Genomic DNA, 15,426 nt, shown 5'->3' with positions numbered 1-15,426 from the left:
AAACTGGAACTATTTAGATAAGTTTTCTGAAGCAAAATATTATTCTTAATCTCACCAAAAAAAAAAATTATTCTTAATCAATATATTCATCTATAATTTTTTAATTATATATATGTATCAAATATTTACAATTCGGATGATTTTCGAATTGGAATATAAATAATAAATTTTATCAACATAATCTTGGAGTTTTGGTTTAGATATTTTCGGATAATCTACTTATATATATAACCCAAAAAATCCACATAAGTAAATATCATCTGTCCATTTGATTAATAATGCGTTTGATTATTTTAATAAAATATTAATATCTTAGTAAATATTCCTGATAATTTTTTTATTGGTTATAGGTGGATATGGTGGACCGCATTATAGATTGCTTAACATTTAACACAGAAAAATATAAATTAAAAAATAAAATTAAAATGAGGCCAAGCTAAGTTGTCTCGGTTGGTTGACATTTGAAGTGTTTCATTCATGTGCTTACCCTTCTTCGTTGAGATGTCGCCTTTTATTTTATTGCTTCATTATTTATAACCAATTTGTGTTTGTCCTTTTGTTAATGGACACTTGAATTCTGAAATTTTAAAGCAAATCTAACCATTTGATTAAAAAAAAATATATTATTGAGTCAACTAATCATTAATTTAAATATATATAAAAACTTAAATGGAAAAATACAAAGATACCGAATCTCAACATTTATCTTAGCCGTCAATTTATTATTTTCGTTCACAGCCGTCTATTTATCAGATTCAATCTTAACCACTAACTAAACCAAAGACCCATTTTACCTTTTGTACACACAAAGGCGGCTTGCTTGTGCAGTGTCCACTTCTGTCTAAGACTTTTGTCTAGAAACCAGAAATGCTGGCAACGTGTTTCTTCATTGCTCTGTCTTTATGGTGATGACTTCTTCCTCCTCTGCCTCCGCCTCTCCGTCCCCTTCCGCCGCCTCTGCTCTCTGTTTCCGAAACATCCGAGCTTTTCGCATCGAGGTTTCTGTCTTGCTGTTCTCTGCCCATTCCCCGACCTCCTCGTCCACCTCTTCCTCTCGAATTTCTCGCATTCTCTCTTCCATCTTCCCCGGGCGAAGCATTCTGACCGTAGTGATCTTGCTGCGACTGATATTCAGTAAGTTTCTTAACGGCTCCAAGAGGAATGTTCCCTCCATGTCCCAACCCATGTATCAACTCTCCCTGAGCTCGGCTCACCAGTGATGCCTCATTGGCATTCGCCACTGCAACCGAGCCAGCCACTTTGTAACTGTAGTTCTTACCGTCTTTCACGTAGAATTGAGGCGCCTTTCTGCTTCCCCACTTCCGAGCACTAGAGGGATCGGATTCTGATCCAGAAACCAAACCAAACTTCTCGCTTTCTTCTGCAGCTGATTCCACCACACTGAAACCCAAGTCATCAAAGGAATCATCATATTCATCTTCATACTCGTACTCTGCAAGTAAGGCGGCATCCTTTGCCTTGTCGTTTTCATTCCTCGCATCGAGAATAGCATGGTTTGGAGCATCGTCCTTCGCCTTTCTGATAAACCTACCCATCGTCATAGTGGACGAGGCAGATGATGCTGAAGAAGCTGCATGTGGAGAAGGACCTTTGATGATGGCTTGCTCTTTGTATGGAACAGAGCTTGTGATGATATCATCAGATTCGACCAGCTTCCCTTTCCCTTTGTCTTGGCTGCTTATAGTTGAAGCAGATTTGGGTTGTGGCATTGTCTCCAAGGAAGTATCCAATCGTTTCAGATCCTCATGGAGCGTTCCTTCAAGTATTCTTTGGATAATCTCTTCTGGATTTTGATTATAAGCTTCGAGGCATGCAGCCAGGAACCCATTACCATAATCAGGGAATAAATCTTTTATTTGACTGATCTTGGATTGCATAACAACAGCATCTTCATCCACCAGCTGTTTGGAGTTTGTGTTTGCCACCTGAGCAGACAGCAAGTGTTGATCCTTAACTGAAGTGGTCTGAGAAGAGTGTGACGTGATCATCGATAAATACTGAAACTGCTCATCTTCCATCGATATCCATCCTGCTTACAAACAGATATTAGAACTTGCTTAGAAACAGATATTAAAGATACCATACCACGTAAGATTAAAATGGACTGGCTTCCGCGAAAATTACACATTCATAGGAGCATCGAACAATCTAAGAATCTCCTTAATTTTAGAGGGAAGCAAGGCAATAGATGATTTCATCTTCAGAAACTCTACTATATGCTTCATCTTACATGTCATTTGCTGATAGAGGATACCAAAGAAATGGATCGACCAGGACACAAAAAAAAAATAGTTGTGCAAGAAAATACCTGCATTCTGCAAACCCACGAGTCTATCCATTACTCTGTAATTCCTTTCAATCTTCTGAAGCAATCGATTTTTGTTTTCCAGCATTTGTTGAGAAACCCCACCTATTTCCCTAAATGTTTGCATCAGTATATCTGCCCTTATCATAGGATCCTCTACACTTGACGGGAACATCTTAGTGACGGCTGGAATTGAAGTCCCTTGATTAAACATTTCGTCACTCAGGTAACAAATGTCTAATATTTTCCAGCAAAAATTTACTATCCTTGTTGATAACATTTTCAAACTCATAGTAAGGTCGGAAAGAGATGCATGTTCTCCATCCTTGAACAACAACTGAAACCCCCGGTGTACTGATGGGAGCAAAGAATCGTGCAACCGCAAAATGCTGCTTAGAAGTTCATCATTCCCATAACTGCACAGACATTTAGGATCCGATAAAAAAACCAAAAAACTTTGGCAGACAAGACAAGCTAAAAGACTTGAGAGACACTATTGGATGAGTGGTGACAAAAGTCACACCATCAATCTCAGTTTTCAAAAATCATGAGAAATTTGTAATGCAGTTATATACAAATCCAACTAATGATGATTTATGCAGAGCAATTTTCCGCAGTCAAAACAGAGAAAACTTTTGAGAATTGGCAGAAATTCCATGGCCTGTCAACCAAGTACTCTTCACAATACTAATTGAATGTTATCGATGGAACAGAGAAGGCATACCTTGTCTCGACAGGGCAGGCCAAGATAAAGGCTGCTGGTTTATGTACAGAAATGTAACCATCCAAAGACACGACTCCATCATTAATGAAGTCCATAACCTAAGCACATAGCAAGGAAACTGATGACAACCATAACGCATCTCCTCATCCTCTTTAGAAGCAAAATCTTATGTTCCACGTTGAAATACATTAATGGGAAAAGAAACGCCTGATCCAACAAATATATATTTGTGCATGGCAAGTCAGAGTAAGCATGCTTGTACTGAAGAGGAAGGCGCATTAGAAAGTATTTCTTATTATTGCCCATTATTGGCAATAAACTGCATTTTTCCTAGGTCTAGAAAAGGAACAAATTCTATTAAAAGTTACCTTGAAATTTAATGATCGATAGCCAGACATATTTGAATAATGGGCTTATGTGTATGCCCTAATTATAAATGAAAACCCTAATTAAATTTACATGAATTGCATAATTAAAAGTTAAACAATCTAAAAATGTAACAAGTTATGTATCATATTGATAAGTTTTACAGAAAAAAAAACTGCAAAAGATTTCTTAAAATCACAGCTACCAATTCCAAACAAGCTACCAATTTCTTAACACAGAGCTAAAAATGCTTAAAAAGCCTCATTCTTTCCTAATTTCAGCATTGAGCTCAAAAGATTTCAAACACGATAAAGGCTTATCTTTTGTTTGACCACCCATGACCTCGTTTTCAGTTAGAAGTACTAAGTCAAGCATGTACAGAAATAATTAGTTCTATCGTGAATTTTATTTCAAGATAGGACCGCAACTCATATGTCCCAGGAAGGAAATTACATGGTAGAAGGAAAATTATCAGAATAGATGGAAGAAAACAAAGTGGAAAGAGAAGATTTCCACAAAAGCAAAGGGAAATTCACCTCTAAAAGGTCAGTACGAAGTCGCCTGGATCCCTGGTCTTCACTGTTTCCACTAGATAACAGGGTCTGCAGATAAAATTAAGAATGCAGCAGCAATATGGATCAGTGGAAAGTTGGGCAAAACAAATTTCAGGCACTGATTATTGACCAAGAACACAAATCTAAAACCTCGTATGGAACCTTAGATTGGGATGGATAGACTAGCTAGGTACAAGTTCCATGAAATTTAGGAGTAAGTAACCACAGACCTAGAGGTTTCATTTTCATACAAGGACATTAGAGGCGAAAACACAGCTCATTCTATGAGACAAACACGTTGACAGCAAAATTATTAAATCAAACAAGGCAAGCCTTAATTAGGCAATCGGTACGAATTGCGAAATCTCTCTCTCTTTATATATATATATATATATATATATGTATTGTTCACCATGAGACGAGAACCTTTTGAAAATTAAACACAAAATACATACCTCTAAAGATGAGGTGCAGCGGTGATACATGGTGTGCAGAATACCCAAGAAATGAGATAACATTATATTCAAGCTTTCAGGTATCCAAGGCTGGGCTTCCATGGCATTCTCAATCTAGAAACAGGGCAATTGAAGAAGTGAAAGAATATCTCAGGATGCAGAATGTAACAGATAGATATACTCTTAGTCTAATAAGCACATTCTGGAATGACTTACTAGGGATTTTGTAAGCTCCACATTTTCATGTCCATATATAGCACATATATCCAATAACTTTGGCAAATCAAGCAATTTTTTATCCTGCAAAAGAACTATAAACAGAACTAGTGATCAAAATGTTAACTAGAACATCATTGTGACCTATGTACGAGGAACCCATGCATCAGATTAAACCAACAATGAAGGGGAGCCTTGGCACACCGGTGTTGCCGTTGTAGCCTAGAGGTCACAAGTTCGAGTCTTGGAAGCATCCTCTTGCAGAATATTCTGCAAGGTAAGGTTTGCTTACAATACACCCTTGTAGTGGGACCCTACTCCGGACCCCGCTCAATGGGATGCTTTGTGCACCAGGGTGCCCTTTAACAAATCCCAACAATAAACATTTCCTATACAAGTGAAACACTCTTTTGGGTTTTGGCCATGCTTCTACCTTTCCATGGTGCTAGGTTAGCCAAGTGTGGGAAATCTACGTCAAGCTAAAAAAGAAATGTGATAGAAATTCCATATACTTGGTAGTTAGAGTATGTCATGTATTACTGAACCTTCTCTTTTCACAGTCATTTTCCCTTTCTAGTTAGACTACGAAAGGCAACTTACAACAAAATTACACAACAGTACAAAACTAGTGTGAGATGTATGACCACATGAAATGAAAGAAAATAAAACAATAAGACATACCTCTCAATAGCCAATTCATTAAATGCCCGATTTTTCTCGTCAAAATGAACTATAGAAATGGCTACTGACAATTTCAAACAGTAAAGAAGAGAGGAGGAACTCACCTCCATGGTCTTTCTGACTGAGACTATCTGCAGCTCGACAACCAGGATCCCTATTAGAAGATCTGCCATGACCCACATTCAAACACTCCGTATCAATCACAGGGCCAAAATGAATAAAAAAACAACAACAACAACATCGCCTCATTCCCAAGTTCATCTGGGGTCGTCCAAAATGAACAAAAAACAAAAGGGAAAAAAAACAATGTAGCTTCAGTTTAAGACTCAAAAAAGTGTCTCACATTCTGTACAAGATCATGAACACTCGGCGGCTTAACTCTAGCTCTCCGACAATAACTCCAGCAACAATTCCCTTGACTCCATGAAAAGGGAAATCATACCATCTGCTTCTAAATTGCAGGAAGCTATCCAAGAAATCGTGCAACGATGCATCACTAGCCACTGCCATTATTACGTAAAAGCAAACATTTGCCCAAAACCCACCACCAACATCAGTTCAAATCCCAGTTAGATTTGAAATCAAAACCAAAACCAAAAAAAAAGCAATAGAAGATCAGCACCCTCTCTCCAGAACTCTCTGGGGCTTAGCTTTAGCAGCCTGGTGAGCTCTCTGTTGAGAAGATCTACCACTCTCTGCGATTCGATGGGGTCCGACCCTCCATCCTCGGCGGCGAAACCGACGGCGACGGCCTCATCCTGCGGCAAGTAGTTCACGAAATTCCCGCCGCCCTGAGACGGAGTTCTACTAGACATCCACTGCCCTTGATCCCCCATCGTAATCCTACCTTCAGACGAGGAGGAGCCAGTGCCACCGCCGCCTCCCCTTCCGCCCCCGCCGCTCGAAGAAGCTACGGCGGAATCCAATTGCCTGAGCGAAGAGGAGAGAGAAACTGGGTACCTACCAGGGTTAGATCCATCAATTGGATTCCGAGCTTGTTGTTGGGTCTTGGGGACGTATCGGGTGTGCTGATCTTGTCTGCTGATATTAGAGCGACGATGAGACATGGTGGTTATAGGGTTCGCGACCTAGATTTCTCCGTCTAAAGATCGGCGAAGAGATCGAATTGCGCTTCGGCGGCTGTAAGCTGTGATGGAGAGGCAGTCGCGGAGGCGGGCGGGAAGAAGCAGCCGCAGATACGGTATCGTCGTTTTCCGTATAATATATAATACAGCGAGTATATTATTGTTTATTATTATTTTGTTCTTGTAATAGACATTCAAAGCTTTCATGTGTTGATAAAAAAAAATAAACTAGAAAAAGACGTGTAATTTTGAGAGGGAGAGAGATTAATTGAAGTTAATTAAATGTAAAGAATATTTTATTATATATAAACTGTACAAGTGGTGAACTCAAATCCAAAATCCGGTCTAACATATATACACACACACATATATAGTCATAACAAAATCATATATGGGCAATGCATATATCTTATATCACATAAAATCGAGCTTGAAAATGCCATTAATGATTCCCAATCCCAGAAACTGTCAGTCCAAAATTACACTTCGCGTAATATTTCGATCTAATTACAAGAATGAGAAATGTCAAAAAAAAAAAAAGAACAAAGCCAGAGACAAGAACAAGAACAAGAACAAGAACCGGAATCTTGGAGGGTTTCTTGGGTGCGATTTCTCTTCACATAAGCCGAGACAGAAGGTTGTGATGTAAGCCCATCGTGTCAAACCCTCCGTTGTAAGCCAAAGGTGCGTACATCCATAGATCATCCGAGCTCAACAGCTACAAAATTCCAACATATATATATATATATATATATGGACCCAATTAAATTCAAAGTTCTAGAATTTAAACATTATATTTTAACAGTATCATTAGAATATATTAGAAATTGCACAGAAATTCAGAGATCACAAATTTTATACATTATTTTATTTAAATCTTTTTCGTGAAGTTATGAATTCTGCTAAAACAATTACATTTTTTATTTAAATTCTTCTAATTATCAGTATATAATATATATATATATATAACCTTGATTTGCAGCTGGAGAAACTTGACATAATGGACAGCTTCTTCGAGCATTGTGCTGATATCAACCTTTGTCCCGTTTGGAACAAGGCTTTGCAATATCTTCAGCCTCTCATTGATCCTCTCTCTCCGCTTCTTCAACATGCAAAAATCCACCAAAAACATTAATTAAGAAATCCTAGAGATTTTTTAATAATGATAATGATGAGGGAAAACACAGTAATTATAATTAATTACCCGAGCGTATAGGCTCTGTGGATCAGTAGCTGTTCCTTTGCCGGCTCTTGCTTTTTGTTTCGAGTTCCGTACGTCATGAACATCTCCTAATAATGCATCGTCATCCGATGATGAACTGTTGCAGTTTTTTAAGCTTTCCTGGCCATTCTTCTGCTTCTTCTGCATGTTTTCGTTACAGTTCAATGTACATGCATGTAAGATTCTCTGTGTGTGTGTGTACATATGTATGTAATGCTTTTGTATCATATACTTACTTTTCTTGGCGGGCAAAGATTCTTCGCTTGAAGATTATTAGAGGGTCCGATTTCGTCCATGCTTCTTCTCGTGCACAAATCCGAAATATCTAGTTTCCCCTTCACCATCGTCGTCTCTTGGATCGGGTCGTGGTTCGTAGGATACGCTAATTGCTGTGGCATTGCAGCGAACGGGAAGACATGCTTGTCTCGATCATCACGAGCTTCTCCTTCGAAACAAGTGAAAGTAGTGTCTGAGATCAAGGCAGGATCTGGACAAAACACATTCTGATCATGACCATGATCATGGTCGTGCTGATGATGGTGACGATCATCATTATTGCAGAAGCTTGGGAAGCCGAGAGGTTTTGCTTCTGATGGACACTGGTCAAAGTTGAAAAACCCTAACAACGACTCCAATTCACCATCAACGTTAAACCCTTCAGCCATGACCGCCTCCATCGCCATAAAATGCTGGAGAAGAAGAAGACGATCAAGAAGGATCAACAAAAGAAAAAAAAAAAAGGGCTTTTTCCTTTGTCGATCTTCTTATTCTCTTGTCCTAATTAATTACTGTCTGAGCTTGTGTGTGTCTGTATATATATATATAAGCATGTATATATATATATGTGTGTGTATATTAGACTATATTGAAGAAGAAGATGACGATCTTGATGCAGATTCGATGAGATGATATGGGAAATTTCCTAATCTGCAATGATTGTTAATTAGTGAAAGAGTCCTAATGCATGCTTTTTAATTAACCTTATCAACATATATGATCAGTCAACTGTGGGGTTGATCGCAGGCAAGTATTATACAGTTCAGAGAGGAGGCCAACTCCATTGCATGAACTCGTTTAATATAAAGATTATGTATATTTTTATTATAAGTTACCATATATCAACGTACGATTACATTAATATTATAATTAATCTAAGGTTATGGAGTTTTGGTTCGTTTGCTTTGAAGAATTGGTAGGTAACTGGCCACGTAAGTGAGAGGAGACATGCAAATGCACGACTACCGAACAACGTGCGGGAGCCTTCCTGATGTATAAAAAATTAGGTTAAATAACTGTATTTTTCAGGTATTTTAAACTTTGTGCACAAAAAATAATACTCCCTCCTTTCAAAATATTTGTAGTTTTAGATTATTTTCCATATTTCAAAATATTTGTCATTCTACATTTTCAAGATATTTTTTACAATAGTTTTCAATTTTATCCCTATTAAATTCCAATAAATTATTAATGATAACATTGTTTTTATCATTAAATAAGGGTATATGTGACTTTTTCTATTTTTTCTTAAAAAACGTGAAATAACGGATGGAGTACTAATTTATTCGATGTCACGATAAATGACGTTTTAATCGAATATATATGTCAATCGGAAATTCAAAAATTCAGTTCTCGATTACTACTATATATAAAAATTGGAAATTCAAAAATCATTTCACTCACAAATATTAGGTTTCCCAACAGAAAAAATTACAACATATACCCTGATATCAAAATCTTGTTTTTTATCTTTCAATTTTCTTTTGTTTGTTTTGAATTTTGATTTTTTTCCCTAATTTAAACATCCGTTACCGAAATTGCTTTAGCATACTCAATAATGAGTGCACGAGCGGTTAGAAGAGTGTTGCTCTCTGGGTCTCGTCCACGGTTCGAATCCAATTGCTGGAGAGGGAGATGATGTTTTATCGGTTGGGAGGGTGTTGTTCTCTGGACCTCTTTCGTCGGATCTCTAAAGGTTGTTCTCGGACCTAGGAGATGTAGCTAGGTTAGACCGAAAGTACAGGTGAACCTCCTTATTAACAAAAAAAAAATTGCTTTAGCATTGAACCAAAATAAAATTGCATAGTTTTATTACTTTTAAAAATATACAATTCACTTGGCTAGCTTCAACAATATTTGATGCAATTGATTTACCTTTTAACATTTTTTAAAAGTAACTCTATGGAGAAATAGCCTGACCCATCCATTTTGTTATACAACTTATGACAATCCACAAAATGCACAACAAAAAAAACGGCATAAATAAATAAATAAAATATATAAGATAAAAATTAAGGACGGCCACAAGAGAACCCGACAAGATGAGATCCGAACTCGTTTGCTTTGTCTTAACATCATCCTGACACAAAATCTTGAGTTTCAAGTTTAATTTTTAATTTAATTTTATTATCTAAACTATTTTTTTCCTAATTATTGACAGTTAAGGTACGTTGAATCCTATGGATTCGTTATTCTGTTCATTTGTTCTGGACTTACTCGTGGAATTGCATGCCCCACTGCTCCAACATATCTACAACTTATAATACAACTATACATTTATGTATTTAAATGTTCTTATAAGACAATTTTTTTTGGTGTTGGAATTGGAACAACTTTTATCATATAAAAATGAATCAAATGGGCCAAATTGACTCAAATACGGCGGCCCATGTATGTTTCATTATTCAATTCTAATTTACTATACTTTATTTTCGTTCCGATCCTTTGATGTGCTATTTATAATTGTTTCTTAGTTCACGAAAACAAATATTGTATATTCTAACATAAGTTAAACCGAACTAAATCTAATTTATTATTCAAATACTTCATATAAAAACGTATAGTTACATAATCGCTTTGATTTTTTTTGGTTTACAGTATTTGTTTTTATATGAGTTTTTGTCATACGAGTTATTGTTTTTCTAACGTAAAAACCGATTTTGGGGAACGAAATCTAGAAGACAACGCGAGACAAAAAAAAAAGTAAAAAAAAATCTAGAAGGCGACACGTGGTACGGATGACGATGTGCGGTGAAATGCATGCACCTTTTTTAAAACAGACAAAGAAAACGTGTGATGATCCATCCACAAATATTTATTATTATTATTATTGTTGTTGTTACTGTTGTTTTTTTTTTATATACTGTGGAATTCCGTGACTATCTTCCCTTATAAATAGAGATGAACTGGCTACCACCCGCATCTAACGATCCCCTATCCGGACCTGACCACCAGACGCGCCTAACGTTCGGACCGTAGTTGGGCTTAGGCGTCTGCGGGTCAAACTCCAAGTCCACACGCACGAGTCTGTGATACACGCGTAGGATGTAAATCAGCCCGTGATGACAGGTTGGCAGACGAGCAGGTCAGAGGAAGTGATACGGTAAAGAATCGAACCCTCCACCTCATGGGTACTCTCCATGCTCACAACCAACTGACTTGAGGACGAACCCCATTGTTGTTACTGTTGTTGTTTTTTGTTTAAATTGTTACTGTTGTTACTTAAAAAACATCTCACATACTGCAAATAAAAATTGAGACAAATGTAGTATTCTATTTTCTACGGTGTTTACTGTTTTACATATTTATATATAATTAATTCCCACGAAAGTATATCCAAACATTGTAAAAAAAAAAATAAAGAAAAAACTAAGATATAAGCATTCTATTTGAAACCAAGTGAAGATATAATATCCATGCATGATGTACAAATATACTATACGACTTAGAAGCAGAACCGTACTAGAAATATCCACGTGTGAGATACCTTACTAATTACAGTGTTAAATCAAATCCAATCAAATCCTATTCCCATTATATATATATATATATATATAATTAAAACAGTGTGCAAAATAACATTCGATCGACAATGTTTATTTCGTTAAAACTCGAGATATTTGTACAAAACTTGCAAAGTATTTAATGTTTTTGGGCTGTTCCTCTCAAATGTTTATGCCCTTGTATATGTGTATGTGTATGTGTATGTATATGTATAGGTGTAGGAGTGGAAACGACGCTTCCGTACAGGTTAAGTTGGGAAAAGTGAAAGTCAAAGGAGTTCAATTCCGATTCGGTTTTGACTGTTTCAGACAGCCCTCTCTCTCTCTACTTGTTCAGCTAACAACGTCTTTCTCGGCGTATTTTGGTAACCCCGAAAAAAGAAAATTGTGAAATATTATTGCGGATTTAGATTCCATTAAATCAACATCGTTGAATGGTAAAATTCATCTTTTATAATGCGAAACAATGGTTAAAAAGCAAGGGAAACGGTTCCATTATTCGCTTCTGCAATAACTCATTCATATCCGGATTTTCTTATGGAGTTGGTTTAATCGATTTTTAAAAATATAAAATATATCATTCAAATTGGTTATAAATTATATAAAAAAAATGAAATGAAATTGAACCGTGCTTAGAACATAGACGTTATCCGTGGCAATGTAAAAGAAACGTGTACCATTTGTACATTACAAATGTCATCACGCGAATATATACACACACACACATATATATATATATAGTTGGATAGTTGGAAAAGTAGATACAGCCGACTTGGTGGCTTTTGTCACCACTTGCATGTGTACCAAGTCAAATAAAACGTGCACATATTATTTTCCCTCTTAATTATAAAATCATTCGTAAATAAATAAATAAATAAGTCTGGTCTTTCCTCACTCTTCACACTTTCCCCACTCTTTCTCACGCAACTTCCTCTCCACACTCCACAACCTACTATATATACACACATGCATATACCGGTATACATATCTTCTTCAACCTCCGTAGCTTTGATTCTTGAGTTCTCCTCCCCCTTCTCCTTCAGATCGCTGAATTTTCCCGGAATTCCCAAGAATATGGCTCTCGAAGCTCTCAGCTCGCCGAGATTAGCTTCTCCGATTCCTTCTCTGTTCGAAGATTCCACGAGCTTCCATGGCGTCAAACGCAAGCGTTCCAAACGCAACCGCTCCGACAACCGTCTCACCGAGGAAGAGTACCTCGCCGTCTGTCTCATGCTCCTCGCCCGCGATGGCGATCGCAAACGCCAATCGCCACCACCCGTTTTCGCGTTCGCGGCTCCGGAGAAGCTGATCTACAAGTGCAGCGTCTGCGACAAGGCGTTCTCGTCTTACCAGGCCCTCGGCGGCCACAAGGCCAGCCACCGCAAAAACGCGTTACCGACCACCGGAGACGATCAGTCGACGTCCACGTCGACGACCACAACCTCAAACGCAAACGCAAACGCGGGAGCAGGCAGAGCCCACGTTTGCTCTGTTTGCAACAAGTCTTTCCCAAGCGGTCAGGCGCTCGGCGGCCACAAACGCTGCCACTACGACGGCAACAGCAACAACAACAACAACAGTAGCAGCGTGTCCACGTCGGACGGTGTGGGATCCACCAGCCACCGTGGGTTCGACCTGAACATACCGGCGATACCGGAGTTCTCGCCGGGGAATCTGGTCAACGGAGACGGCGAGGTGGTGAGTCCGATGCCGGCGACGGCGAAGAAGCCACGCCTTGTGCTCTCTGTCAAGCTCGAAGATTGCTCCTTGTGAGAAAAAGAAAAACAGGCGGATTAGATTCAATGCTTTTGGATCCTTTTCTCGAAATTCGTTGTGTAATTCAGTTGGGTTTATAGGATTTTTTGTTTTTAGTGTATAGGATTTGAACTTTGTTAGATCCAATTCTTGCGTTCTTTGGTTGAATTGATTCAATGCCAAATAAATATCTATTTTGTTATTTTTATTTATTCGTATGTATTATTCAATAGCAATACGACTTAATTTCCCCATTTTAGTTCGTGAGACGCAATCTCTAATCAAATGGGATTACGATCGTGTTTGTGATTGTTTTTTTTTATAGTTATTTAACCAGATGAATATGTTGGAATTTTGGGGTCCGGTTTGGTTTGATTTGGAGTAATTCAGCCGAATTGTAATTAAATTAAATCTGATTTTGAACGGGTTACTTTTATTTGGTTTATTTAAATGAAAATATAGGTAGAAAACCTCTTAAATTTTAGTTTGGATTGCTAAATTGGGGTTAGTTTGGTCAAACCGAAACTACCCGATTATCTATCTCTCTCTCTAGAACCTGGGCAACGCTAACATGCACCGGTCAACCAAGGGAGGCGCATAACGCGGTATCAGCTTAGCCGTTGACCCGCGTTATTCCCCGGTCAACGCCCATCTTTGAGATATATATATATATATATATATATATATATTTTTTTTCTTTTTTGCTGTGTAGGAATTTTTTTTTATCATCTTTCGTTGCTGTTAAATGTTCTGTAATTACGTAGAAAAGGAGGTGAATTTGGCACTCGGCCAAAAGTGTGTGGGCTTTTCGACCAAACGAGAACGTGGGGATTGATCGAGTAAGAAAGAATCTAATCCCTCTTGTAGACAGATTCTTGTCGAAGTTTCAATACTCTGTCTATAGGACACGTAGATAAGTCCTCATCGTGTTTAGATTCGAATTATTCGTGTTTTTTTTTATATCTAAACAAGATACAAAAATGTACTTAAACAAAAAAAAAATGTAACAGATAGTTAATGGCATCATGTAATTAAGTAAACGTGTTCGGTGACTAACCAATGCGTACGCTTATGTTGCGGGGTAACTCTTCACTCACGGAAACGATGCTTAGATAATTGGCATTGACCCAAAAAAAGACATGGGATTATCAGTGACCAAATAGTGGAATCTAAACATCTTGGATATTATGACATTGGATTCAATATCTGAATATTTTGGATTATGAAGGACTTTTATTAGACGGGGAAATAAAAAATTAATGGTTATAGAGGTTACTTATGACATGTAAAAATACTAAATAGCACAAGTTTTAAGAGATGGCGCGTTGCCAATAATAATATCCCAATAGTAAGACTTTGGGCCTTCACTCTTAATTTTAAATTTGGGGTAAATCATTGTCAATAATACAGAAGGCCCAGACATACCCACCAGCAATGTTTGGAACAAAAGGCCCAGACATACCCACCATTGTCATTACACTAATAGCATATAATTACACTTGCTGAATTGGATGTTGAATATAATTTTTAAAATCAAATTATTCAAACAAAAAAGTGACTGAAAGCAAACAAAATTTAGAATATTTTTAATGTTGATATCTTGTTGAAAGTACTGACCAATAACCAAAACTACTTCCATAGACTTGACTATAAATATAATAAATAATATACGAATGGCTTAATAGAGGCTTTGTAATGTGGTTTGTTAGGTGAAATGTCGTACCAAAAAGCAACACATCACACATGACTTGTTGTTCTCTAAGGTCCGCATCAAATTTCAAACAAAGAGGCAACCGACACCCGCATATAACCAACACGGCCACACGACACTTCATTTCTTTGGCGGCCAAACATCAAAATCATTACGGTTGCCTGCCGTTGTGTAATGGACTCGACATTCAATTCAACTCGTGTACAGTCAAAACTCGGACGATTTAAGTGGCCCGACTCAAAAGGCCGCAGTAGATGTAGACCCATGAATTGGGAATTAGGGAGAGTTTACGTCTAAACATCTTTTATTAAATATATGTGTATATACACACACATGGTCATAGACACAGCCACATAAGCAGTTGATGCCACCGAAGAACATGGAAATCCTACTCCGGACATGGGTTTGAACTTAAGAGCTGAGGATGATACTTGCATATGGACATACTTTAAAGACAGAAATGCAACACTACCTCGGTGACGGAGGAGGTTATATGCTACGAGTAGACGATGATTCGATCTCGATCTCGATTCAAATAACGGTGGGGGGGGG

The 15,426-nt window shown here is 37.6% G+C and overlaps 3 protein-coding genes across 4 annotated transcripts; 1 reads left to right on the top strand and 2 right to left on the bottom strand.

The window, feature by feature from the left end:
• Nucleotides 1-636: 636 nt before the first annotated feature.
• LOC104812592 (activating signal cointegrator 1 complex subunit 2-like) lies at nt 637-6,550 on the bottom strand. Its single transcript, XM_010539842.1, has 9 exons — nt 5,945-6,550; nt 5,666-5,825; nt 5,427-5,488; nt 4,642-4,736; nt 4,426-4,539; nt 3,953-4,018; nt 3,051-3,148; nt 2,330-2,742; nt 637-2,050 (listed from the first exon to the last, which is right to left on the bottom strand). Exons 1-9 carry the CDS (start codon nt 6,387-6,389, stop codon nt 855-857), a joined length of 2,649 nt encoding a protein of 882 aa, XP_010538144.1. The 5' UTR covers nt 6,390-6,550; the 3' UTR covers nt 637-854.
• Nucleotides 6,551-6,879: 329 nt separating this feature from the next.
• Nucleotides 6,880-8,376, bottom strand: LOC104812590 (transcription factor bHLH54-like). 2 transcript variants are annotated; one of them, XM_010539840.1, is made up of 4 exons: nt 7,866-8,376; nt 7,612-7,770; nt 7,378-7,509; nt 6,880-7,125 (listed from the first exon to the last, which is right to left on the bottom strand). In XM_010539840.1, the coding sequence occupies exons 1-4, from the start codon at nt 8,310-8,312 to the stop codon at nt 7,024-7,026; spliced, it is 840 nt and encodes a 279-aa protein (XP_010538142.1). In that variant the 5' UTR covers nt 8,313-8,376; the 3' UTR covers nt 6,880-7,023. The 2 variants fall into 2 exon arrangements, with proteins under 2 accessions (XP_010538142.1, XP_010538143.1); XM_010539841.1 differs by having other exon boundaries at nt 7,378-7,506.
• A 3,918-nt stretch (nt 8,377-12,294) lies between these two features.
• On the top strand, nt 12,295-13,593 carry LOC104812589 (zinc finger protein ZAT10-like). The gene has a single exon (XM_010539839.1). The coding sequence runs from the start codon at nt 12,375-12,377 to the stop codon at nt 13,179-13,181; it is 807 nt and encodes a 268-aa protein (XP_010538141.1). The 5' UTR covers nt 12,295-12,374; the 3' UTR covers nt 13,182-13,593.
• Nucleotides 13,594-15,426: the final 1,833 nt, after the last annotated feature.

The sequence above is a fragment of the Tarenaya hassleriana genome, unplaced genomic scaffold (genome assembly GCF_000463585.1).
Source record: "Tarenaya hassleriana unplaced genomic scaffold, ASM46358v1 Cleome2, whole genome shotgun sequence".
Lineage (NCBI taxonomy): Eukaryota > Viridiplantae > Streptophyta > Magnoliopsida > Brassicales > Cleomaceae > Tarenaya > Tarenaya hassleriana.
This window is presented reverse-complemented; position numbering and strand designations above follow the sequence as displayed.